General features: G+C 36.9%; 2 protein-coding genes and 1 long non-coding RNA gene across 3 annotated transcripts in view; 2 read left to right on the top strand and 1 right to left on the bottom strand.

Annotated features, from left to right (window-relative positions):
* Positions 1-2,619: 2,619 nt before the first annotated feature.
* LOC120424387 (structure-specific endonuclease subunit SLX1 homolog) lies at positions 2,620-9,698 on the top strand. The gene is made up of 4 exons (XM_039588487.2): positions 2,620-2,879; positions 6,961-7,012; positions 8,685-8,879; positions 9,021-9,698. The coding sequence occupies exons 1-4, from the start codon at positions 2,641-2,643 to the stop codon at positions 9,639-9,641; spliced, it is 1,107 nt and encodes a 368-aa protein (XP_039444421.1). The 5' UTR covers positions 2,620-2,640; the 3' UTR covers positions 9,642-9,698.
* On the bottom strand, positions 4,926-5,646 carry LOC120424389 (uncharacterized). Its single transcript, XR_005606375.2, has 2 exons — positions 5,375-5,646; positions 4,926-5,305 (listed from the first exon to the last, which is right to left on the bottom strand). It is a non-coding gene; the product is annotated as an uncharacterized LOC120424389 (long non-coding RNA).
* Positions 9,699-13,929: 4,231 nt separating the features above from the next.
* Positions 13,930-27,461, top strand: part of LOC120424386 (uncharacterized) — a 29,540-nt gene continuing 16,008 nt past the window's right edge. Inside the window, exon 1 of the mRNA XM_039588486.2 lies at positions 13,930-14,786. Coding sequence (XP_039444420.1) covers positions 14,369-14,725 — 357 coding nt within the window. The 5' untranslated portion in view covers positions 13,930-14,368 and the 3' untranslated portion in view covers positions 14,726-14,786. The remainder of the gene's footprint in view (positions 14,787-27,461) is intronic.

Below are 27,461 nucleotides of genomic sequence, written 5' to 3'. Positions count from 1 at the left end.
GTAGCTTTAAAAACCTGCTTGGAAAGCCATCTCCCATTTAGGAGAGAAGGCACGGGCGCAGGAATCAGCAGCGAAGACAACTTTTACCATCTGGCATCACATCCCAGTCTCATCATCTTCAATCAAAAAAATCAACTCCGCAAACTCGGTCAGCTGAGTCGGTAATGTAGTAAATAAACAAACCAAAATAGAATGGTGAGAAAGAAGAAGCAGAGAGAGCGAAAGCAATATTTTTGCCTCTCTCATTTTTTTTGACATTTTCTGCAGGGGTGGACACCAACAGTAGGGGCCAGCACTTAACCAGCCGAGTAAAGTCCAAACTCGGTCATTGTCCAGCACTGAAGTAGCTGTTAGGGCTGATCTCCAAACTTCGTAGCTTTTACTCGCAGCTGTAAAAGCGCATTAAGTGCTGAACAGTGACCATGTTTTAGTGCTGGATGGTTACTTGGGTTATTTTGGAGTCATATTTTAGGTTTGAAATGCATATTTAGAGGATTTAGAGATTAGAAATTTCGCAGAGGTCTTCCCGGTCTTCGGGTAATAGAGTACAAACTATCTATTTTTTATAATTCAGTTTTTGATTTTTTTATTTACAAAATTTTTAAATTTAACTTTTTTTCAAATTATATTTTTTTTAATTTTTAACTGTAGAATTAGAATTTTTGATGTTCTATTAAATATTCAAAATTTAGATTTTTTTTATTTCGAATTCAAAATACCTCAAGTCTGAACTTTTATATTTCATCCTTATTTTTCTTTATTTTGATTTTTTGAAATTAAGCTTTTTTTAATTATTTACATTTTGAATTACTTAATTTTTTTAAGCTTTGAATATGTGATTTATTTTTTTCTAAGATAAATATTTGCATTTTAAATTTCTCAAATAGCTGATTTAATTTTTTTAAGCTTCTCAATTTATTTTTATTTTTGATTTTCTTAATTTCCGGGTTTCTAAATTTATGTGTTCCATATTTTTGAGTTTGTGATTCATTTACTTTCTAATATTTTTCAACTTTGCTGCGTCACCGTTGTTCTTCCATGTGACATCCATAATTTATTTATGTTATCCTGAATAAAAAATCCTTCAAATAGTCTGCTATCAAAACATGTATTTATGATCCCTTCTATATTAAACCTTTGTTTGTCATTTTTTTGAATTTTATTTGTTAAACGCAGGTACGTACCTGCAACTCTCATTTCTATTTTTTACCTTATGTAAAAGTTTTGAAATGTTACTAATGAATAATTTCTACCTAAGCATAAGCATCTTTTAAATAAAATGTTGAGTTGCATAAAAAAATAAGTCCCCGTTCTAGAGGTAAACTTCTTTCAATTATAATTTTTGTTAATCCCTTTTTTTAAAATAATTAAAAAAAAACTTTAATACCCAATTTAAGTAAATCCACTCAACTGTGTACAATATTGCAGAAAAAGTGCTGGAACGCGCTACCCAGGCAAAAGTTTTGCGGCTTCTCTCCTTGCAGAACTTCTGCAAAAGAGAGAGATGAAGAGAGCGAACTGAAAAGTTATGCTGGCTGCAGAATTTTGCAGAAGTTGCAGAAATTCTGCAATTCTGCAGGTACGGGAATAGACCTAATGATGGAGTCTGGAAAAGTTATTTTTCTGCAACAATTTTTTTTGTGTTTTTGGCTTTATTTAAGTTTTGTTCATCATTTATAATTGCCCATGCATAATTATTGATGATTTCAAACAGGCTTCAAACAAAATTAGCAGCTGTCAAAAATAAATTCATCAAAATGAGGAAAGTGAGGCACCAACTTATTAAAAACAGTATTTATAAACCTCGTAAAATGGCAACACTTCTGATTCTGAACACTTTTCAAAGAACCATACAACAGTTGTACACTGTTAATTTCGAAAAGTAAAAAAATATTGATTTAAAAATTTCAAGCAAAACAATGTAAATGGGCCAAAACCGAAGTGTTAAAAAAGAGTCTGTACTGCTCGTTACTACTGTAAACATCCACTGACGTAAGCAGGATAGACTGTTTGTTTACACTTCGGCTTTGGTCTATTCACATTGTTTTTTCTTGATTTAATCTGGCATTTTTCTCGATAGGTGCCATCCACAAATGACGTCGCATTTTTTTTGCGCCAACCGGTATACCTAATGTTGTGTGACGATGATCGAATTTTGTATGGGAAAAGGCTACGATGATGAGAAAAATTTAAAATGCACGTGTTTCAGGGGACCTCAAACTTCATGCTTCCCCTCGAGTTTAGCCTTCGTAGAAATTTTGTTGGTCGGTGTAATTTGTTGTAAAACAATCTGCATTATTTCATTGTAAACTTAGTAGAGTAATTTTAGCGTGCAAGTTTGTTTTGCGGTTTTGAACTCTACAAAGTCAATTCTCGGATTAGTTTTCAAAAAGCCGTAAGAGCCATTGGTAAACAAAGTCATTTTTGCATCGGTATTCGACCTACTTACGAAAAACTAATATCAAAAATGCTCTAGATTGTTCATCTACACGTCCTTCAAGTGCCCCAAACTTGAAATAAATGAAATTTTGTTTCATTTTCGAGAAAAACAAAAAATAGTGTCAGAGGTCACGATGGCTCTTACGGCTTTTTGAAAACTCACCCGAGAATTGTTTACATTTAAAAATAAGTTACTGGTTTATGTTTTTGAGACGAGAAATCCTTTCAAACTGTGAAAATTTTAAATCTATTCAAATGGCCGCCGTACAGGAGATTGAAGATTTTTACGGCGTGTACCTGCTGGTCAGCAAAAGTCCCAATCCGAAGTTTGCCGGCCGAACCTACATCGGCTACACGGTGGATCCAAACCGTCGGATCAAACAGCACAACAGCGGCCAGGATGGCGGTGGGGCAAAACGGACATCAAATCGGGGACCTTGGTATGTTTTTATTTTTTTTGAAAGATCAATATTTTGTGAATGAATAGAATCGAACTCACCCCGTAGTTGACCACTTTTTCGTTTGAAACTTTTTTTTTGACAAACTGTTTGTCTAACGGGGACAAAGTCAAACTAATGGTACGTTCGTTTGATGGCTAGTTCCACACTGAGTGCCGCACTCAGAGCTGTCAAAGTGTTTCTTTGAAGAAACTCGCGCTAGTTCCGCACGAGTTTCGCCGCCATCTTGGAACTGAAACTCTAGTGCCGCACTCGATATTTTTTCAGTTTCATGCGAGTTCCACGCGCACTGACAAATGACGTTCGATTGAACCAAAACTGGCACCGACGAGTGCGGCACTCAGTGCCGCACCGGCTCTTCAAACGAACGTACCATAAAAAGTGACGAACTGTCACTGTCAACTCGTCATCTCAAACCGCGTGATAGTGAAAAAAGAACGAAGTCAAGCTCAACCTGATACACACTCTGTGAACCTCGGCCAGTGTGGAATCTGACCCATAGTCCCTGTAGTTTACCAACCCGAGTTGGACAACCGCCGATTTAAAAAAAAACGACCAGTACGAAACTAAACTCAATCTTTCGGGAAAAGTACAATAAGGATATTGCGAGGATGGAGGCCGTGGATCTTTACGGAGGCTAACTTTAGTGTGACACCGAAAAACGATTAAAAACTGCGGTAGATGAGGAAGGCCGCTTCTGTATGGCCTTTCATTTCAGTCAGCCGGACCTTAAGATGACAGTTTTCGTGAGTTGCGCGTATTCACTGACAGATGGCCAGTGGGCCTTTTCGGAGTCCGCCCATAAAATACGCAACTCGAAATTTGCATGGGAAATTTTTTTTTTCGTGACGGCTTTCGCGGCACGCTCACTTCAACTGTTCTAGACTAATATTTGAACATGGCATATTTCTAAACAAGTTTTTTAAGAAAATTATTCCAGACCTAGGGGCTGGACAACTTGGTCAATAGGTTAACAATAGTTTGTTAAAATATTTATATTTCGTCAATAGTTTAACGCGACCTTACCTGTATTTTGCAACCTTGATCCAAAAACACTGTCAAATTAAAATGTCAACATAAACGTAAACACAACAACTCTGTCACGAAAATGATCAACTGGACGGTGCCATCAAGTTTCAAGGCGGTGGCCACATCAACCATTCGATCTTCCGCAAGAACTTCTCGCTGGACCGGTCGGATCCGTTGGCCGAGCTGAAGAAGACTTTCGAGCGGGACTTGTATGGACTCAAGAAGTAGATGGAGGCCGCCGCCGTGGCCGTCGAGGGTTTGGAGCTACAAGAAGTCGTTACGCTTTGGTTATGGCCTGTCCGGACCAGAACCCGCTGGAGGCAACTACGAGTTTGGTCCCACTGTTCGAAACTGACGTGTAGGAGCATGCGTACTACCTGCTGAGCAAGAACCTGCGTCCCAACTAAGTCGATGCCATCTGGGACGTGGGCAACTGGTAGAGTCGGCATGAAATCCAGAAATATTGTTAGGAAGTAAACATTTAATAAAATTATAGCGAAGATTCTGAAGAAAGAAATTCTAAGGCTAATTCGAATTTTTAACTGCGGACGGAACTGGCGAAGTTGCCTACTTCAGCAAGTCATGTTGCACCTTTACACCGCTAAGGCGAAACCTTGCCAATCCTGAGCACCGGCCGGGAGACATGACCTTCTGCTCCTGCTAAGGCCTCCCTCCTGTCTGGACGTTATCTTGCGTGCACTGAAAGAAAGGCCCACAGCAATATCACATGTTTCACACGTGAATCTGCCCCATACGACTTTGCATGTGAATGTCATGTGCAAATCACTTGACAAATTTTCATTGCGCGACATGGTAAATTCAAAAGCACAACACGTTAACTTCACGTGACGATGCTTATGAATTTGAATTGCATTTCTTATTAATGTTAAATGAGTTTATAGTGTAAATTCAATGGTTTTCCAATGGTATTCAGGTGCACCACATGTGTAAATCAAAGAGAGGGGTTTTCATAATCTTTTTCATAAAATTATTCCAGGGTTTCAAATATAAATAAGATTTATTTTTCGAAATAAAAACTTATACATTGCACAAAATCACACAATTTACTTCACATACATTAAATTTCACTGCTGCGTTGAAGAATGCGGACCAGGTTCCGAGGGCGTTTTACCGATCTGTGCAATACATGACCTCTGCTGAGCCGGTGTAACGTCACGGTCCATCTCGTTCGCGAACGGGTTCAAGCTTTTCGAGCAAAAGTGTCCAAGACCATCAAACACTTCCCGATCCGGCAGCTGGCGGATGCGTAGTGATGTCCATGGTGAATCTCGAAAACACCACTTGCAATTTTTCGCCCGAACTAACAGCTCCGAATCGGAGCAGATTCTTTAGACGACCTCTGACCGGAACCTGATTTTCTGGAAAAATAATGTTAATCTGCATTAATTTCAATCAATTGTATTTAATTGTCTCATGTTTTTACTCACCACCAGCGCAGAAATATGTAAACTTAAGTAATTTGTTGGCAAAAAGAATAGTTTGCTTCGAACCGCAAATTTTTCACCGGCTTCGTCCGTGGCCATCTTACTAATGATTTTTTTTGCCACACTCATTTCAAACCAAAACATTCCAATCTAACGTGCTTTCCACTTCGAAATCAAAAGAAAAGTCAAATGGGGTAAATCTAAGTGAAATTCATTTGAACAAAGAGTGAAAGATCTTTGGATACCGATCAGCTGCTTTTAAATGATATTCACATCTATTTGACATGTAAAACATGTGTGGATCAAAGGAAAAGCACGTGAATTTATTGTGTTGATTTTTGGAGACTCTCACGTGAAAAATCACTTGAGATAGCTATGTTAGTTTCTTTCAGTGTGGCTCCGTGCGGATCGTACTGAAGTCCGTGCGAAAAGGAAACGTTCTACGATCCGCTGAGCTGGTGCATTCAGACCGTAAGCTGCGCGTTTTTTTCCGGAATGCCAAGTTCGACCACGTTATGCGTCTGAGAAACGCCGGGTTAATCGATTCAGGGCAAGAGCGCTCTCTCTTATGATGGCCGGATTTGACCGAATTTTCGACTAAGTATTTCTATTTTTCAAGAATTTTCGGATTGTTAGCAAAGAATAAGCGGAAACGCAAAAAACTTCGGTCGTCAAAATGTGGTTGTTGTTTCAATCTGTCATCTGTCAAACCAAGGTGTCCAAATGCAGGTCGAAACATTTTTCGTTGATATATTGACGAAATATCGAAAACAACGTCAATATATTGACGAATGGTTAAAACTTTAACTCTGACCAACCCCTAGTTCCAGACTGCTTATTTTGTCATTTTAAACCGAAACATGGCAAAAACTATATTTATTTAAACTATTCGCCATTTTCAAAAGTTTGGCTTAGAAGGCCGCCATCTTAGGCCCACTGGGCCCACAAAAAGGGGTACGCTCTGTTTGTATGGGAGCTGTCAACTTGTTCCCGGGCTGATTTCAGTCCGGACGGGTGCCAGCCGAGCGTCTTGAACAAGATGGCCGAAGTTTGCCACCGAAGTAAGCAGCATCGGCGTCGTCGTGCGAGCCAGTGATGAAGAACCGGCGCGAACGGGTCGCTGAGAGCGGCACCAAGGAACGCCAGAAGTGACGTAGGTGCGATGCCGGTGAGGAGAGATTGCAAGTTGGCGTAGCGGGGTGTCAATAAGAAGAAGAATGGAGGAAAAGAGCACGAAGCAGAGCAAGCGCGTGAAGCGCGGAAAAAAAAGAAGACCGCTGGATAAAAGACCAGAAAAAAAATAGAAGCTCACAAGTTCTGCAACGTAACTGATTAATCATTCGAAGTAGAACTGAATAAATAGTTACTTTATTTAAAGTTTCTTCTAATTTTACGAGAAACTACGCCTTGATGTCTGTAATTGAAATCGCAGAGATAGTAAAAAAGAAAACTGAACTGAAAATAAGTTAATTAAATTAATCTAATAAACAATATTGTTCACACCTCATTGACGATAACATCTGAACAATAAAGAAAATTAGTTTACGACCCTTCTTGATTGTGTGCCGTATTCTCTCCTCCTTCCCCAGGGTGATGGTGATGATTATTCACGGCTTTCCAAACAACCTCTCCGCTCTAAGGGTACGTCTATTCATCCAGCCTCCAAACTCTATTGAAGAATTCGACGACGTATTTTCCGCTAGGTTCGCTGTTGTTCCAGCGGTGTTCGGAATGACAGCCCCCATACAGTTTGAGCAGTTTTTAGGGAAAAATCGCGTTTATAATGAAAAATCAAGCATTTTCAGAAAAGTGGGGTATTGCAAAATGTGGCAATTTCGCTAACGATCATAATGCGTGGTGATTTGTAGTGATTAATTGTGACTGGTATTTTATTTAAACGATTTTTCTAGAAAGATGATCGATATTTTGGATAACTTGAGTTAAATGTTGCAAAAGTTAGAAGTAATGATGAATTATAATAAAAAAGTGTTTAAACTTTACTTTTCTTCCCGTTTGACCAAAATATTGACCTTAAAAATGCATTTTGGCGATTTTTTGAATTTTTTTGGAAAAATTCGAAAAACTGGCAATTTTTTGAGAAAATTATTGTAATTATGCTGTAATATGACTCTAATAGCTTGTTCTAGCAATAATACACACATAATGAGCATTATCAATCAAATAAAGCTTATTTAAATCAATTTTTCAAAAGATCTTTTTGGTAAATTTGAGGAAAAAACATGAAAAACTAACTCAGCCCCTATGATTTATACATCATTCGATTCGTTTATGCGATTGCCACACTTTACAATAACTTTCATCGACGTTAAAAAATATTTGAAGGAAATAAAAATCAAAAACTGCACAAAAAAATATATTTCCAAGCACGCTGTCATTCCGAACATCGTTGCGTAGTGTTTCTACTCGCCACCAGGATGCGTGCACGTTTCTGTCGAATCTCTCAATTGAGAGATTCGACAGAAACGTGCACGCATCCTGGTGGCGAGTAGAAGCACTACGCAACGATGTTCGGAATGACAGCGTGCTTGGAAATATTAAATTTTTTTCAGTTTTTGATTTTTATCTCCTTCAAATATTTTTTAACGTCGATGAAAGTTATTGTAAAGTGTGGCAATCGCATAAACGAATCGAATGATGTATAAATCATAGACACTGAGTTAATTTGTCATGTTTTTTCGTCAAATTTACCAAAAAGATCTTTTGAAAAATTGATTTAAATAAGATTTATTTGATTGATAATGCTCCTTATGTGTGTATTATTGATAGAACAAACTATTAGAGTCATATTACAGCATAATTACAATAATTTTCTCAAAAAATTGTCAGTTATTCGAATTTTTCCAAAAATTTCCAAAAAATCACCAAAATGCATTTTTAAGGTCAATATTTTGGTCAAACGGGAAGAAAAGTAAAGTTTAAACACTTTTACATAATATTTCATCATTACTTTAAACTTTTGCAACATTTAACTCAAGTTATCTAAAATATCGATCATCTTTTTAGAAAAATCGTTTAAATAAAATACCAGTCACATTTAATCACTACAAATCACCACGCATTATGATCGTTAGTAAAATTGCCACACTTTGCAATACCCCACTTTTCTGAAAATGCTTGATTTTTCATTATAAACGCGATTTTTCCCTAAAAACTGCTCAAACTGTATGGGAGCTGTCATTCCGAACACCGCTGGAACAACAGCGAACCTAGCGGAAAAAACGTCGTCGAATTCTTCAATTATAACGGTCACTAATCCTTCTCCTCCGCCTCCGCCCTCCCCCAAAACACACAGTTTGAATGGGCCTGGCAGCAGCCGAAGGTCTCCCGGCGACTGAAGGCGATCCCGGAGCTGCACAAGAAGCAACGCAAGGAAAGCAACTTCGAGTACAACTTTCGCATTCTCACCGAGATGCTGCGGATCGGGCCATGGAACCGGCTGCCCCTCACCGTGCGCTGGCTCGTGGACGACTTCCACCGCGAGTTTGAGGTAAAAGTGTTCCTAATTTGCCCTTAACCTCCAATTTTGCGGACCCGGACCAGTCCCATTCATAACTCATCTATATGTGTATAAACTATCTGTTTCCTTTTTGTTTGCTCATCATCGTCTTCCTTTTGTTTCGCGGCACAGGTTGGAAAGGCGCCCCCGATGCACATGCCAATTTGCTTTGGCCGTGTGAAGAAAGTGCCCAAAAAGGGAAAAGTGGCCAAAAAGTCCGGCGGCCGGCGTCGCGCTGCCCAGAAGCCAAGCACAGCTCCAACGACGGCGAAGAGTAAAAGCAAACAAATCGCCGTTAATTACGATCTGGACGTCGACGAGTACGATCTGCTCGTAATGGGGGCAGACGCTACTGCTTCCGAGAACGCTTCTAAACCGGAGGAGGAGGAGGACACGGTCGGGCCGGACGATGACGGCATAACCATCAGTTCGGACGAAGATGAAGAGGAGCCAAAATCCAACGATGCTGATTTGTGCGTCATTTGTAACGGTGCGATTGGAACGTCCAACGATTTCGCCCTGCGGTGCGTCCGGCCCCGCTGCTCCATGGTGTGTCACATCGAGTGTCTGGCCGGAAAGTGCCTCGAGCCGGGACAGTACGTGCCCGTGGCGGGCGTTTGTCCCGTGTGCGACGGGAACTTTCTGTGGGGAGATCTGATTCGGAAAGCCAACGGGTGCAGCGATTTGGTGGAAGATTCGGGAAATACGACCATGCTGGAAGTGGACGACGTTTCCGAAAGTGAGGGAGAATGAATTTTGTGTTATTAAATGTTTGAACAATAAACTGGTTTGTCACCTTCGGTGCATTGAAATCACTTTTTGTTGAAACGGATTTAAAATAAAACAAAATCAAATATTGACATGTCTATGACGGTCAATTCTTGTATTACGAAGAAAAACGGAAAAAATGTCAGCTCTTCCTGGACATTTTCCTGTTCCATAACTTGGGATGTTATTGTGTCTACCACAATTGTGGAACATCTGAATTAAACTGAAATTTTCACAAAAAATCGATCGATACCGTAAACCGGGGTGACTTTGAAAGGATTTAAATTTGTTTTTGGAATATTTTCCAACAGGTAAGGTTTTTCTCAAGATTATTATTTTTAAAACAAGTACTGGGGTAGGCCACACAAAATCCACGCACTATTAAAAAAAAAAGATTTTTCAATAGTGTTCAGAAAAATAGTTACGTTAAAAATTCTTAGTTTAAATTCCGGGGTGACTTTGATAGTCATAGTTTTTCTTGTTATTATCATATTTAAGATGTTCAAATTTTATTTGTACGTTAAATGAGGTTAAATGTACCATCACTAAAGTTGCTGATATAGCTTTTAAGAAAAAAAAATGTTTATATTTAGTTAACTAAGTTTATAAGCTTTTGAACAAAATACATATAAATTTTATGTAAAATTGTTAAAAAGTCGGAATTTTGCCTGAAATTTGTTGAAATTAGTTTTGTTTATAAAATTATCGATTAATATTGCATTTTATACTGAATTCGAAGCACGAATCACAAGTTTTCACATTTTACATGAAATTTGTTCAACTGAAATTGCCTATAAATTTGGAGATTTTTTTTAATTGTGTTTCAAAAACACATTTTATTTGTTATTTACAAACTTATTTAACTTTCTCCTAGTGGAAAATTGTTCAAAGCATCCGAAAATGCATTCCGTTTTCCGATTCAAAATCATGTTAATTAAGAAAATCATGACACTTTTAGAAGTTTAAAATAATGACTTTCATCATCATTTTCTTAACTATAGTTAACTAACTTCTTGAACTTTTCAAAATTTTATGAAAAGTTCTTCTTGAGATACTTTCAACACTTCTCTACCACGGTCAGTATGTTTCTAAACCATTCCGTACGTATTTTAATTGTACTCTTCATTTTGCGGATAAATCGCAAACCTATCAAAGTCACCCCGTTTTACGGTGCATCAATTGAAATATCCCAAGGAAAACTTTCACATGAAGGTAAAAGCAAATCTTTTCGTTCAATTATCGATTTTTTATAATTTCTCCAACATTGGCCGATCTGTAAATTGTTCCGAATATGTCGTTCAAGAAGGACAAGAAAAATAAGTAGTTCCACAACGGAATAGCAAAACAATCCGTTGTCCAGATATACAGATAAATCTGTATTTGACAGATTTTTCGATCCCAAAAATCCCAAAAATCAGTATATACAGATTTAAAAAAAAATGATTATGTTTAAAAATGTCAACAATTCAGTACTTAAATTATGTTTTAATATGATTAAAAACGAGCTTAAATCTGCTGTTAAAAATTTGAAAATTTCTTCTATGGCTTCGATTTTGACATGATACAGATAAAATACAGATTTAATTTCAAGAACATACAGATCTCCCATAAAATAATCTGGCAACGTTGCCTCCGACACGTATTTTCGCTTTTCTCTAAATTGAAACAATATTTCAGCTAATATATATAAAGCTATCTTTTGATGATTTCTGCTCTAAAATATCATAGGGTGTAGCGACCGTCACAGTAGCTTGTGAGTTCTCTTCTTTTATCGAGCATTCTCTTTCTATCACTTCTTCTCTTTTTCTAGTTCACGAACACTTCTATTATTATTATTATTCATAATTAATTCTATTTCCTTAAACAATTTTGCACTTATCTAACGATTCTTAAAAAATGTTAACACATAAATTACAAGCTTTAACTTTTTTAGAATAAAAAATTAACTTTATTTTTTTGTTGGTTTTTTTTTCACAGAAAAGTACCGTCATCTGGGATGATCGGGAATACAGTCTGAATAGGGACAACACTTAAAAGCTAGAAATTTGGAAATCGATGGACTATTTTTGTTGATCTGTGCCTGTAAAGTAAAATTTGTTTTTTTTTGCAAAAAAAAACCTTTCGGTTAAAACTTACATTTTTTGGAAACTAACGATTGCAAACCAACTGTACTGCACAGTAAAAAAGAACATAGAGCTATTACAGGCTATTACTTCTGGGAATGGGTAATCTTTTATGTCAGAAAAAAATGTGTAATTTTTCTTCTGAAATGTGCAATTTTACTACTTTTCTGGTGCAATGTCACTTTTTCAGCCTAAATCAGTGTTTCTCAACCGGTGGGCAATAGAAATTCTCTGTTTGGAACGTTTTTGCTAAAAACTTAAATCTTTTTAACAACGATTTTTTTATTTCTCTTAAAATGAATGAATTTATTTTTTTCCTTCGTTTTCTTCTTTGAAGATGTCTACGAAATGTTTGCGGCAAAATAAAAAAATATAAATGTTTTTTGAAGAAATCGATTTCTCTGAATTTTCTTATTGTCAAAAACATGAACAGATCATAAATATTTTTGCTCTAGTTTTCAAAAATTAGCTGTATTAAATTTTTGCGATACAGAATTTATTTACAATCTTTCAAACATGAGCAGGACTGCTCTTATTTTTTGTAGGAGATGTTTCTTTAATCTTTTTTCCTCTTTCTTTTCTTATTATATTTTTAATAAGGTTATGTATTCCATTCTCAACGCATACAGTCAGCAGCATTATTTTCAGAAAATAGTATTCATGAACCAAGCCGTACTCTTAGACATTCACCACTTTTTAGAATAACTGCATACACGACAAATTATTTAAAAAATTCGCCATTAAATCAAATGATGCGCTTTTATAATGAAAATTCACAGTACATACATTTCGACATGTCTAAACCGGAACTACGAAAAAATCTGTACAATAGAAATAATATCTAGTATGTAAGAAAATTGTAAGTAGTCTACATAAGCGTGACGAATAAACAATAAACAATAATTCAACATAACCAAATTATGAAAAATTGTTAAAACAAATCGTTAGGAATTTGTTCTTTTATTGCAAGAGTTTTCTATGTTGTACTGCAAAATTCAATCATTGTACATAAATTATCATGACTTTTGTGAATTAATGAAGGAAGAAAATAAGGTCTTGATCATATTCTAAAGGGGGAATTGGTCGAAAAAGGTTGAGAACCACTGCTTTACTAAAAAAAATAAATTCGCTCTATTTTAGGGAAAAAACTGAAATCCGAAAGCCTCACAAAAATGTCAATCGAATAAGGATAATCGAATCACGATAAAAAATCTTTTCGTTGTCATATTAATGACTATGCAGCTTTAGAATGACCCCTAAACTGCTCTAAAGTGATCAGGATTTTTAGATCCCAGATTTTTTATTTACTAGAATTTAATAAATGTGAGAAAAACACGAATTGTTTATGATCCGATTATCCGAAGTCACGGATAATCTAATTTCGGATAATCGAGACTAGCTATATTCGTTTCGTTAGGAGACGGTGATTTTAGCGGATTGTAGACTGGCTCTCGCCATGTGATGTGATGACTTAGACAGTCAAGTAGCCTAGGAATTGATAATTGGATATATCACCTGAACCAGATTCTCATTACCATGCCAGCCATGCATTGTCGGCCGCACACATCTCCACCGCGTACCAGGGACAAGAAAAGGGATTTGGAAGACGGGATGTGTTGATGCACCACTTTTTTCAAGGAGACAAGGGAAAATCTCCACGGTGTCCCCAAGTAACTTGGACGCTTGGAGTTGGACGGTTTTTGTGAGGTATAAGGTCGAGGATACGCCCTAAGCAAGCGTTGCGGCCAAGCACGGTGTGTTTAAAGGTTATCGTTTTATATCGAGACTAGAGACATTAAAATGAATGCTTAAAACCAAATTTCCCTCTTCTCCAACTTTAATCTATTTATTTCAAGTACTTTTCACTCTCGCTAGAAGTGTTCGCCAGCACAGCATACAATGTTTCCGGTGCAGAGAAGACACTTCATTATGCTCAACATCTTACGAGCATCATCTACCCAACTATCACAGCATAAAAAGCTGAAGAAAACCCCTCAAAATCACCGCGAGAAAGAGTAAAGTCCAACGGCTCAATGAGCGCAAAAAATGTAAACGGTTTTTCTTAACTCACTCTCTCTCTCTCTCTCGCTGTGTCTCCCTCTCTGGCCGCGGGAGTTCCCTCCCCAAACCTTGTTACCGGGGTAGAGCCAGCGCAAGAGACCCGTGGAGCATCAACGGCGCAAAACCAGACTTCATTCACCGCGCAACCGCCAACGTGTGCTGAAGGCCGCTCCCAAGACTCTCCACCAGGAAGTTCCACCCCGTAGTGATTCCGCGAAATCGTCGAGCCCCCGTGAACAGTTTGTGGAAATTGCGCACGGACCCCCAACTGCGTGGACTCCGTAGAAGAAACAGTTGGTGATCGCGAACCCCCGAAGAAAGAGATTAATCAGGCTCCCCCGGATTTGGCCAATTGATTTGTGTGTTGTTTCCTCTGTACGAGGCAGAACCCTACCGACCGAAATTAACGTAATTGGCCAGACCCCCGGTTGTGGTGGGATAGCAAGATCTGTGGAACATTCGGCGAAGAAGACCTTTGAGTTGGTAGTGCGATCTTAGAGTAACCCCAGAAAAAAAAACCCAAATAAAATGTTCAAAGTGCGAAGATCCGCCGCCGTGGCGCTGTTCCTCGTCCTGGTGATGGTGATGGCCACCGCGACGGATGCCCGCCGGCGGAGGTACCCGTCCGGTAGCCGCAGGAAACCGTTGACCTCGCACAAAACCCTGAAGCAGCTGGAGTACGAGGCCCGTGAGACAAACACCCCGAACTTTGTCCGGCTGGTGTTGATGCGGTTGGTTTACGGGCTGGCGACCCAGATGGGCATCGAAGACCGGTTGGACACGGCGTTCGGGGGAGCGTTTGTGCCGCCGAACGCGGTCGAGGAGGCCGACGACTATCTGGACATCTTCAGCGACGAGGGTGGCGATGGGGATTACGGGCTGTAAGGTGGTGGTGTTGCAGGAGACCGGAAGAACCCCGCGAGGAAGTGCTGCACGTTACGAGCAGGTTAGTCAATTTGTGGGTGCTGAATGGACAGAAATTGATAAGTTATTCTGATTGAAAAAGGAAAGGTTCTTTTTCATGCTGAAAAGAGTCTTTACACACGGAGAAAAACGAGTTCCCAAAATCGTGAACAAGCGTTCATGAAAATGGGAACCACGAACAAAGTGTTCAAATTTCATGGTACGTTTTTCAAAATCGTACCATGGGATTTGAACACTTCGTTCGAGGTTCCCATTTTCATGAACGTTTGTTCACGATTTTGGGAACTCTTTTTTCTCCGTGCAGTCATTAATCCGATCTTATAAAGCTTTTGACATTAATCTGAATCAAATTATACTTCCCCATAATTTCGTTGCCGGCCTACGGATTGTGGATTGAGGGTACACTAGAGCTACAAGAAGAATTCAAAATTTTGGAATATCTTAAGAGATTCTGGTTCGATTTTTAGGCAAAAAATGAGTAACTGTGCCAATTTTGTGCCAAATCGGTTAAAGTTTAGGGGGGAAAACATCGTTTCAAGATTTTGGAAGCAGGTGGCGCAGGACTCTCCCAAAATTGTCCAAATGTGAGATTCTTGTAGGAAATTCAATTCTCTAAAATTTTGTCACTTACCCGACGATTTTTAATAGTTTTTAGTGTGACAATTTTCATCAATCAATCAGCAGTTGAAATTTCGGTAAACTTTATTGAATTCGGTAAACAAATCTAAGTGTGTATACTCAACATTTTCAACCTTTCATTCAAGTCTGATTCAATTTTTGGCTGAGTTTGTGATCCTGGTAAATAAAATACTAAAAGCACCATTAGGAATTTAAAATATTTTAATTGCGTACTAAAGCCCTATGTAAATTTTTATGTACAACGGTAAAAAACTCGATTGAAAACCATTTCTGATCACTATTTTTCATTTTAATGCAAAAACAAATATTGACAAGACAACATTTTTTCGATGGATCAACTATGGTCCCCTTGGAACGAGCTGTCAAGTAGGAACTTTTCTGTCAAGAAGGACCGCGAGGTTAATTTTTCCAAATTGATTTAAAAATCCATTTTAAACTCTTTGTGGTCGTACAAAGGGTCATTGTACTCAGAAAAATAAGCTTTAAAGCTGTAAGCAATAATATCAGCATTCTAAGCTTCATTTCAGGACCCATTTTTTTTTTGGATCAATGTTACACAGTAAGATTTTTTTACCGAATTCGGTTGTTGTAAAACGGTAAAGTTTTAATCGGTAAACCATCTGTCAACATGAAAATATTATTTAACCGAAAATCGGTTATACGATGAACACTAATGAACTGCATTACCGAAATTCAGTAAGTTTTTACCGAATTCGGCAATTTTCGGTTTACCGAACTGTTCAGCAGTTGAAAATTCGGTAAACTTTACCGAATTCGGTAAAAAAATCTTTTTGTGTAAAAACAAGCTCCAGAACTAAATTAACTAAACCAAATTTTAAAAATGTTATACATTAAACTATGCAGGGCAGTTCTCTCCGTTAGATAGGACAATTAGTTTCTGAGATACAGTACAGAGATACTTTTCAAATCTACATTGACTCAGAAAGGTCATTTTTTCATTTAGAACAAATTTTTTGATTTTAAAATTTCGTGTTTTTTCTAACTTTGCAGGGTTATTTTTTAGAGTGTAACAATGTTCTAAAAAGTTGTAGAGCAGACAATTACAAAAATTTTGATATGTAAACATAAGGGGTTTGCTTATAAACATCACGAGTTATCGCGATTTTACGAAAAAAAAGTTTTGAAGAACTTGGTCGTCGTTGATCATGGCCGTTCATGGTCACCCACGACAGACACGGACGACGGAACAAAAAGAAACGCAAAAGTAACTTTTTCAAAACTCTAAAAAATAACCCTGCATAGTTAGAAAAACACGAAATTATAAAATGAAAAATTTTGTTCTAAATGAAAAAATGACCCTTCTAGGTCAATGTAGATTCGAAAAGAACATTAAATTTCACTTAAAATGACATGTTCAAAAAAAAAAAAAAAATACAGTCGAGTAACGGAAAATGGCAGAGTTTTTAAAACTTTTTTATTGTTTTTTTTTCGATGAAAAATACGTTTTTTTCGGAATTCTTAGTACGCCATCAAATCGGGCGTCTAATTTTACATAAAAGTCCCTTTGACACAAAATTTCTATCTCATCACCGTTTCAGGGTTTCAGTTTTTTTTTTTTCACCGTTTCAGACTGCAAATTATTGAAATACACCTCTTTTTTCGCATGTTCAAAAATTGAAGGGGTCGTACCGCCCCTCCGTTTCGAGATATCAAAAAAAGGACATCGGATACATGATCAAGGACAAAAGTTATCCCTAAGGACAAAGTTTCACGCAAATCGAAGAGGGGTCGGGGCAACTGCTGTGTGAGTTGGCGGAGAATTACCCATGTTAAAAATATGATACTTAAAAATTTTTGTGAAATTTCTTGATCTTTTCAATAAAAATAAATTCAACATTTTAAAATCAAGCATAAACTCAAAAAAAAATGGTCTAGAAATTGATATTTTTCCTCATTTCATATTGTAGACCAAATTCTAAAATTTTGCAATTATTTTTATTTACACAGCTAAAAAAGTAGTAATCCAGCTGCGTGTAAAAGGCCTGGGTGTAAAATAAATATTGCATTATTTTATGCAATTTTATGTGATTTTACACCCAGAAATATGTAGCCCATCAGTATGGGAAACAAACTTGACCGAAATGTCAAGCTCATATATGCGTTTATCCTTACAGTTATTCATCGGTCTGATGGCCGAGTGGGCTAAGGCGCCAGTCCTTGCTATTTGTGCTGGGTTTGAATCCCGTCGGTTGCAGTTTTTTTTTGTGTTTGCAAAAACTGTACATGCAGTGTGTAATATTAAGTGTTTATTTTGACGAAGGTGATGTGCATGCTTTTGCATGCGACTTTACCATCGGATTTTTTGCTGTGTATATAAGAAATTATCACAAAAGTAGCTTTCCATCATCAAGTAATTTGGAAAAAAAAATTAACATAATCCATCTGTGTGGTTATTGCCTTCCTCACTCTTCACCAATATTGGATAATATGAGTGAGATCCGGATATATGTCAAAACACAGTTTTTTTATACAAAACTTTTGAACTACTTATCGAAACTTCAAAAAAATTAAAAGAGCGAAATCGACCGATTTCGACCATTTTTATTTGTTTTTTTTTGTATTTTTTTATTTAATTTGATTTGGCAATTTTGGCAGCTGTTCAAACAAAAATGGTACGTAAATAATATTCGAAAATCTGTAACTCTTTAAAGATGTTTTATTGATTTGGTGTCTTCGGCATAGTTGTAGGTATTGATGAGGACTATTCAGAAAAAAATAGGAACACGGAATTTGTTTTTGGTGATCTTTTATTACCTTTTTTCACATTTTTTTCCAAAATCCGTATTTTTTAATTTTTTAATATTTTGATATGTTTTAGGGGACAAACCCCCGCATTTTTAAAGACATTCAGAAGTATAGACCAAAAATTTTGCCGACGAATTATGATTTTTGTAAAAAATTGAAATCTTGTACTTAAAATTTGTTGACCTCATTTATTTTATGTAAAATGGAATTTGCAATCGAATTTTACAAAAAATTTGATTAAGTGCACCGTTTCATAATATAACCATTCGAAGTTGAATTTTGTCCGAAAAACTACGGTTTTTTTTAATTTTTCAAAAAATAGTGTCCATTATTGTTAATTACTGACACAACTTTTTCTTCACCAAGATTTCATCAGAAAGTGAAAATATTTGTTTTGCATGTTGTTAGAGGATTCATTTTTCATTTCATATTTCGATCAAAATAAAACAAGTATTGAAAAATTCAAGTGACTTCTATTTCCAATGTAATTTTCATGCGCATCTTTTATTGTTTGCGGATAACTGATTGAATAAAGTAGAGAAAATTTTGCTTTTTCGCTAATTAATCACAGATCATGGGAATGCCCAAAATTCCACACTTTAAATCGGTTGACATTGTCTTTGTGGACCTTACCGGAACATTTCTTTTCCCAGCTCTAGGAATGGGTCATCCAAACCACACCTAAAAATCAGCTGGGGTTCCAATTTCGATTCACTTTCATCTTGCATATTTTTTCTGCATTCCACCTCAAAAACCAAAAAACTCATCCCATTAGCAAATCTAACGAACCCAGCAAATTGGGTTGATGAATTAATTGCGCTTCTGTTTCTACTTTTTTTTTGCGCCGCTGTAAATGAATCTCTAGTCTAGTTTTTTTTTGCTTGTTAGCTTCTCGTTTCCGAGAGATTGTTGACGCCTCGGGAGGAGACTCTCTTTCAGTGAAAACGAGCACTATTAGCTTAATTTATTATTCACCAATCTCCCAATTTGCAGCCGGACCGTGACAACATAATACATAACGGAAGATGTTCTTCACCTCGATGGTGACGGCCTGGAATGGCCACCTCAGAAGAGTCGTCAGCACCCTCATTCCCAGTTGATGCGCAACCAAATTAAGGAAAGAAAGATGTGAAAAAATGTTGTTGCTTCCAAGTTGACACCATCCACCAGTTGGGAGGAAGCATTTTGTTAAGGGGAAGGCCTGTAACTGTCCCCGTTTTCCATAAAATTTGATAAAATTAAAAAACCGACGACCAAAGTATGATCGTCACATTTTTTTTGCACCGGTTCGGACCGACATCATCTTCTTCTGCATCAGGCAGAATAAAAAGGAGAAATCGGGGTCACTATTTGCGCGGGACCGCCGCGCCGGTGTCCGCCCGCACGCCACCTGTCATGCCGGGTCTCGGAAATAATCGACACAGTTCCGCATGGTTTCGATGGTCGGTTGTGCTGGCAAGGCAGCCCCCGCAAATCACACCAAACCTGGCTGCACTCGGGGAAGCACGTGCGACAGAATATGGTAAAATAAATAACTACAGTAAGGCAAATAAAAGAGAGGGAAAGGTGGTGCGAAATTTTGGTTGATTTTTTGTTTGTTTGCGAAATTTGAATATCTATATCAGTGAAGAAACTCGTGTTCGGAAAGTAAAACAAAATGCGTTGAAAATGAAAGTTTCAAATTTGTGTAAATGCAAACTTTGCGTTACACAAAATCAGGCATTTTACTGCACAGACTTTGTCCACATAAATTTTCTAAATGGTGGAGCTGTTTCTGGGGACCTTAAACCCAATGATTCCTTATGACTCTTCATTAAGCGCAAATTTTTCCCCATATTTTGTTGCATGGTGTGGTTGAATTTTTGAAACAGAGTGGTAAAATCATTTGTGCAGCATAAAGTTGCACTAGAAAAGAAGCCATTTCAATAAACAAAAAATTCCAATATTAAACTCAAATCAGCAAAAATGCATCATCCCTTCACATTTATTTTTCAAAAAAAATGTTTCTACTCGGTGTACTTTGAACGGTGCTTCGAGTGTTTATTCTTCTCATTAGAGCAATAAGGTCCTAAAGCCCTTTTTATTTTTTTAGGTAAAACGGTTAAAAACATAAAAATTTTCGATTTTTTTTATTAAAACTAAATTTCTCAAAATAAGTATTTTTTCTGTCAATAACGGAGTAGCAGCTCATTGGCAGTCAACCATGATCATGCTCATGCTCAATTTCTCAAAATAAGTATTTTTTTAATTTTCGAGATTTTTTGATATGTTTTAGGGGACAAAACCCCGCAACTTTTGAGCCATAGAGAAGTATGGTAAAAAATTCTGCCGCTGAGTTATGATTTTGTGAAAAATTGCGATTTTCGGAAAAAATCGAAACCTTATACAAAAATTTGTTTGGCCCCAGTTTTTTTAATGTAAAATTGAATTTGCAAAAGTAATTTAAAATTTTATATGGGGCTCAATTTTCAAGATATAGCCACCGAAAATTTGATTTCAGCGAAATATTAGCAGTTTTTCGATTTTTTACCATGAGTGACCATTTCTGAAAATATTTTTTTTGAAAACTTTAGAAAATTTGCTATAAAATTGTCCAAGAGACTTTGAAGATTGGACCTCTGGTTGCTGAGATACAGCGGCCTTAAGTAAAAGAAACAGGAAAATTGAAGTTTTTTAAGTCTCACCTAAACAACCCTTCATTTTCGAACGTCGATACTCAGCAACTAATTGTCCGATTTTTAATGTTAAAAATGAAACATTCGTGAAATTTTGCGATCTTTTCGAAAACAATATTTTAAAGTTTTTTTTTTATTCAAGACTAACTTTTCAAAAGGGCGTAATATTGAATGTTTGGCTAACTAGAAGTTAAAAATGTATTCGACTCAATTATTGAAAAAAAAAAAAAAACTAAAATTAAGATGGGGCAGTTATGTTTCTCTTGACAGCAGAAGGGTGTGGTTGGAGGGAATATGTATCGTTTCCAATCCTCTAATACGGCAAAAAAGTGTAAAAAAAAGTGATTGCAAATCTTTCTGGACTAATTCTTGGAATTCAGCCTGCAATAAAAAAGCATAAATCAAATCTTAACTCGAACCAACGGACTTCTCCACCGCATCATGCCACCGCAATAAATCCAACAAGTGGAACGCACCACAATGTTTTAAGCAAAATAAAAAAGAAGCATCAGACAGCAATCTTCGTAGTCCAATTCTCAGCTAGCCGCTCAACTGGAACGAAATGTTCAAGAAGCTGCACTGCGCCGCTTGCTCATGCGTGTTCCAGTAATTTATGGGTCTCCATCTCTCCCGTGCTAGTAGCATTTCCCGAACCCATTAACTCGCCATTATTTGACTTGCAGAAAACAATTAAAGTCTCATTAACTGGCGATTCTTCCGATTTATGATTTTTTTTTGCGCGCGCGCGCTCACCGGCAATCCTCTATGATTGACTCATTACAGCCAAGAGTGCGCGAACGGACGTCCCCTATGATTAGGCCGAACGGGATTCCCCCTCCTCTCCTGAGGGGGCCAATCAGTGGTGGGTTCAATCCTAAGGAGGCCACCCGGTCGGATGGACTCCGGGCCACCATGTGGTCATGGGTGGTCAACCTGTGGAATCTACTCATTTGAAAAAATGTTGATTTTGTTAAACATTTATACTAACATACTCATTATATTAAAAAATCTTTATACTTTCACCTTTACCAAGTTTAAGTTAAGGTGAATTATTAAATTTAACGCAATTCCCCTCACCCTCAGGGCAGCCATCAACCGATCGGACCACTTTCTGTCTCAATTAGGGTGGCAATTAATGTGTGCGCAAAGTTCACTTTTACCCTCCTGAAGAGCGTCAATTTCAGGGTTAGTTTATCGCTGTAATAGCTTGAGTAGCGATTATGGCATCCCTCGTACTAAGCAAAACGCCGTAGGAGTTTTTTGTACCCTCTTCGAGCTTTTTGCTGTGACTAACATTTTTGTTTTTATCTTGCGGTTCGTCGCTGAGATAAAATTGCGAAGAGAGTATCGAAATCATAACAATTTTACGGAATTTGCTGATGAAAGTGTCGGGTGAAATTGGTTATAAAAAGTCTCTGCAATTAGGAGCTATTAGGAGTAGTTAGCAGCTTCATGGAATGTTGAGTTTGGTAGAGACTGATGTTATAAGTATAGTAAATAAAATTTGACTACAAACTTTGGGGATCCTTCACGGCGCTCTCGAACGTGATGATTGAAAATCGAGATCACGCTTATGGGAGTTTTACGTTAAAAGTATCAAAAAGTTTTTAAAAAAATTCCATCGATATAATTTGGTTTTTTTTACTCTTAAGCTTAGCTTCTAAATGGAACTAGTTTTTTCTTGAGTTTTGTCCGTTTTTACCAAAATCTTTATTACGACTTCCACCGACTTGTTACTTCTATATTTTAATATTTTTTTAAAGATAAAATTAGTTGAAAAACTCGAGCAACGATTCTGTTTCAAGATAAAAACAAATTGCCTAAAATTGTTTAAAACAAACTTAAAACTATGCGTCAACTAAAAACTAAAAAATCGGCCCGAAATCAGGGCACAAAATTAATTGAAAACAATTTCAAATGCATTTGCGTTTATAATCATGTTAAACATGTTTGTTTTCGTTTGGAAATAAGCTGTTTTTTTTTTTGTAAAATTCCGATGTAACGCACCCCCTCCCCCTCCTGCGAAAAAAAATCATGAATACTTTGTTATTTTGAAAAATAATGATTGCAAAACAACTGGTTTGCTGTAAATTGTATTTAAATGATTCAAATACTTTTTTTACTAAAATTTTTAAAGAAGAAAACAAAAACCAAAACAAAAATGTTTGCTCTAGAGCTTTATAGAACAATGTTACACTCTAAAAAATAACCCTGCAAAGGTATAAAAGCATACTTTGAATTCCGAAAAAAAACGTATTTTTTATCGAAGTGTTTGCAGTTATAAAATTTGAAAAGAGCCTAAACCGAAAAAAAAGTTCTCCGATTGGGCTCAACATTTTTCTTGGGGTTTCTAGCCAAAATAAATCGACCCGTATTTTTTTGTTTGGCCATTAGGGTTACCTGCATCGTGCTAGGGTGGTTCAAAAATGGTAAATTTCGTCATTTTTCGCAAAAAACACTTTTTTCAAAAAATCTCATCTCCGTGCCATTTCATACGATTTTAGCTTTCTTAGACGCAAAAGAAAGGCGATTTGTTTGACTATTTGAGAATAATAGTAAGAAGTATCAAAAATCTAGCTAAACATTTGAAAAAGTCGTATGAAAACTTAAAATGGCGTTTTGACCGTGTCTGGACCAAACAGCCTATGTCTGAAAATATTTTTATCGGATTCCTCGGAAAATTTCACATAACATTTCAAAGAAATTGTCGATGTCAAAACGTACGTTTCCGAGATACGACTTTTTGAATATAAAAACTGAGTTTTTCGACGCGCCACGCGCAAAACCAGGAAAATGACGAAATCGGCAAAAAATAAAAAATCATGTTTGGGTATCGAAATTTTCGTAATTGAAAGACGCAACTTTTGGTACCCAAACATGTATAGTAGGGTGGATACGTTTTTCAAAAAGTTCTCGGATCAAGTTTTAGTATGGTTCCCGTTGTAGGGCATGCCCAAAGGGACTTTCATGCCAAATATCAGCTCATTTGGTTGTTAACTGGCTGCGCGCATCAGGGTTAAAGTTTACATGGGAATTACTATGGGAAAATTGGAAATTTTGTTCAAACGCTCCTACAGGTCTGGGAAAATAACGCGCCAACTTCTGGTATAGTCAGGCCTAAGGGGAATAGTCTGGAGAACACTTTTCCCGAAGAGAGCATATGGATTCGTTGTCCCTAGACCTGGCGCATCGGCAAACAATCCGATGTCTCCGGAATCAACGGGTTTCCCTGAAAAAAACATCAAATTTTCCTTAGCATGCTATGAAAGCTTGATGAACACTAGGGTGGCTCGACATGATCGATTTTACAGAACAGGCATTTTCCGGTGCCCTCAAACAACCCCCCAAAATTTGGGAGCGATTGGATTTGACCCGGCTTTCCGCAAAGCGATTCAAATTTGTATGGGAAAACCCTCTTTTTTACATTTTGATTTTTATAATTTTCATTTTTCACTCAATTTAAAAACTAACACCGTAGAAGTATAGTCCTGAATGTCCTCTAAAACTTTCCCGAAGAAAGTATGGTCCTATCTTGCTTCTTGAAAAAGATACAGAGTTTTTAAAAGAGGCATTTCAAAATAAGTGCTGAAAATTACATTTCTTGCCAACACTGCGGTAGATATTTCGAAATCTTATTTTTCAACGTAATAAGGAAGCAACCTAGCAAAATGGTGTCTTAGGAAAAGGTGTTGTATATGAATGTGGCTTTTATTTAAAATTATTGACATGCAGGGTGACACACCTACATGGTGTCAACCAAGCCCTAACTTCTACTGGTGACCTTTTAAAGCGTTGGTGTCTTAGGAAAAGTTGTTAAGCTACTTATTCCAAGAAATTTTGACATGGTTGGAAGACAGGGTGGCACATCTACAGGGTGTCAACCCATTTCTAGCTTCTATTTAAGACCTTTTTGATCACTATAAAGTGGGCGAAAATGGGTACAAATCGCAAATTAGGCCTGTCACGCAAAAGAAGGCTGAACAAAAATACGTAAAAAGTCAGTTTTTCACATAAAATTTCCTGGGGAATCGATTGCGCATGATTAAAAACAGTTTCCGATCTTGCAAATTTAATTTTACATAAAAAACGAGGGTAAAAAATTTTATGTACAAGATTTTTTTTTTACAAAAATCACTATTTTAAAAAAATCATAACTCGTCGGAAAAAAATTCAAACTCCAAACTTCTGAATGGCTTAAAAAATGAGCAACTTGGCCGAAGCCACCAAATCAATAAAAAATCTTGAAAAGATACAGATTTTTTTAATATTTACATAACATTTTTGTATGAACAGCTGCCAAAATTGTATGGGTGATCAAATAACACAAAATGGCTTCTTTGGTGATAGGGAAGGCCTCCACAAAGTTTAAGCCAAATAAAATATAAAAAAAATGGTCGAAATCGGACGATTTTATAGAGATTGCTCCAATGTCCTGAACATTTTTACAGAATAAATTCCATTATTCAGCTTCCTTTCATTTTAAAGATTAATTTACAGAAAAAATACAACTGACCGGTGAGTTGCCAAACTATCATCTTAACTTTTTTACCGTGTGACGGTGAACACGTGGCAAAGCATACACTCAGGTTTTGGCTCAGATTTTTTTTTAAAGTAATAAAATTATAATTATTGATGTTCCTGTAAGGATTTCAACTCTACAAAATAACGTAGCATGATGATTTTGTAATAATAATGCAATCGATGCCTCTCCACGTGTTCACCGTCTGATATGGGGCGTCATGGTTTTCACCTAGCCGTCATAGCATACTAAGGAAAAGCGATGCTTTTGAAGGATGAATCGTTGGTTTTGGAGACACCGGACGTCGATCCAATGCGCACCTTGGGGACAGAATGGACAACCCTAAATCCTTCTGGAATGTGTTCATTGGACCTTCCCCTACACACTAATCTTTATTCCGAGTGAATTCATGTTGTCCCCTGACCTGTAGGATCGATTGAACGAAAAGCACATAAATCCCATAGTAATTTCCATGTAAATTTCAACTCGCTGGGGACAGGCCAATTCTCAACCAAATGGGCTGATAATTGGTATGAGGGTCCCTATGGGTATCCTCTACAAGGGGAACCTCGGTTTGCCGTAATCTGAGAACTTTTTTGTTTGGCTGAAACACCCTAGTGGGTACATACATTTCCTTTTTTTCGGCATCATGAAAGAGTAAAATTATATCTTAAGTGGCTATGTCTTCAGATAAGGTTGCTAGATTTCTAAAGTTTTTGCCTATTTGGAAAGGTATTTCAAAATCTGTCCAACGACAGATTGCATCGAGGAATTGGACATAATTTTCATCAAAATAACTGTGATCAGGCATCAACAAAGTGTATGATTACACCAACTTACAAAAATCAACAAAAATTACTGCGCATGTTCAATTAGAGGGAAAGCATGGACCTTGAAGTTCCCTCAAACAAGTGCACCTTCAATTTTTAAAAAAATGTTTGGACAAGACCGGATGGTTTTCTCCAAAGTTTGTATAGAGATTTAGGGCGTTTTATTGGGTTATAGCACATGATTGATAGAACCTTGATTAAATTCAATTAAATTAGACATTTCTTTCATGTACAGTTTGTTTTAATTTAAACGCATCCAGCTTATTTCCCAAGTCTTCCGCTAAACTGACCGCAGACTATTTTATCTTGCAGCATCAATCAGCCGTCGTCGTTCGGATGCACGAGTCATGAATGTAATTTCGTTTTGAAATTGAAACCAAATTCATGAGAAAGAAAGAAAAGGCAAAAAAGAATAGTTTCTCATTATATCAAGAGTGCGAGTGTGTGGTGAGGCGTGATTAGTTGCTGCTTCTGTCTGGATTCAAATGTAGGCAAACGTAACTGTTAACAAATCTAAATTCAAACGGGTACTTACCACGGATGTTCCAACGAACGCACATATCTCAAACGGCCAATCGGTTTGTTTAGAAAATGCGCCACGCAGAGGAGGGCGTAAAAACAATCTCCGTTTGGTCGGAAAAGCACACGTGCGTTGAATGTTTTAACTTCTTCAACTTTTAATTATTCTTCGTGCTTTGCTGAACAGCTTTTTGTTGGTGCATACATACATTTGTTTAATTTTAACTTTTTTCGTTTTTTAAAGAAACGATACTAATTGATTTAAAAAAAATTAAAATGTGAAAATGACATATATAAAAAATATATATTCTTCAAAGACTCCCTCATAAAATTAAAAAGTAATAAGTGGAAGTACATGTAGCAAAAAATCATAACCGAACTGTGAAGTGTGCTGCAATAATAGGCGATGAGAAAAAAAAAACACGTTGAAAGCGTGCCAATTTTGAAGGTGTTTCCTTTATCAAAAAGAGTTATTCAAGGTGAATTTCGTAACTATTTGGAGAACAATCGATCGTTTCGGTTCGATTAGGATTCACTCGATTTGGATTGAGCAGCTTATGAAGCAATCAATAGATGAAGTTTTCAAAGGAAACTGTAACGAAAGCATTCGGGACAGCTTTGTAGACTGGTTGATAAATGAATCACTCTGGTTCGAGTAGTTACGACCTTATGTAAATATTAAGTAAGGCCGTTGCAAATATTTTTCAAAGTTTATGTCGCCCCCCCTCCCCCCCCCCCCTTCAAAACTT

Source organism: Culex pipiens, chromosome 3 (genome assembly GCF_016801865.2).
Source record: "Culex pipiens pallens isolate TS chromosome 3, TS_CPP_V2, whole genome shotgun sequence".
In the NCBI taxonomy this organism is placed as follows: Eukaryota; Metazoa; Arthropoda; class Insecta; order Diptera; family Culicidae; genus Culex; species Culex pipiens.
Note: the sequence above shows the minus strand (reverse complement) of the source record. Positions and strands in the feature narration are given on the sequence as shown.

Excerpts from the sequence above, each read along its gene's own strand:
- LOC120424387 (XM_039588487.2), top strand. The coding sequence starts at position 2,641 with ATGTTTTTGAGACGAGAAATCCTTTCAAACTGTGAAAATTTTAAATCT. Across the intron at positions 2,880-6,960 it reads ACATCAAATCGGGGACCTTG|GGTGATGGTGATGATTATTC; the intron begins GTATGTTTTTAT and ends CTCCTTCCCCAG. Across the intron at positions 7,013-8,684 it reads ACAACCTCTCCGCTCTAAGG|TTTGAATGGGCCTGGCAGCA; the intron begins GTACGTCTATTC and ends CAAAACACACAG.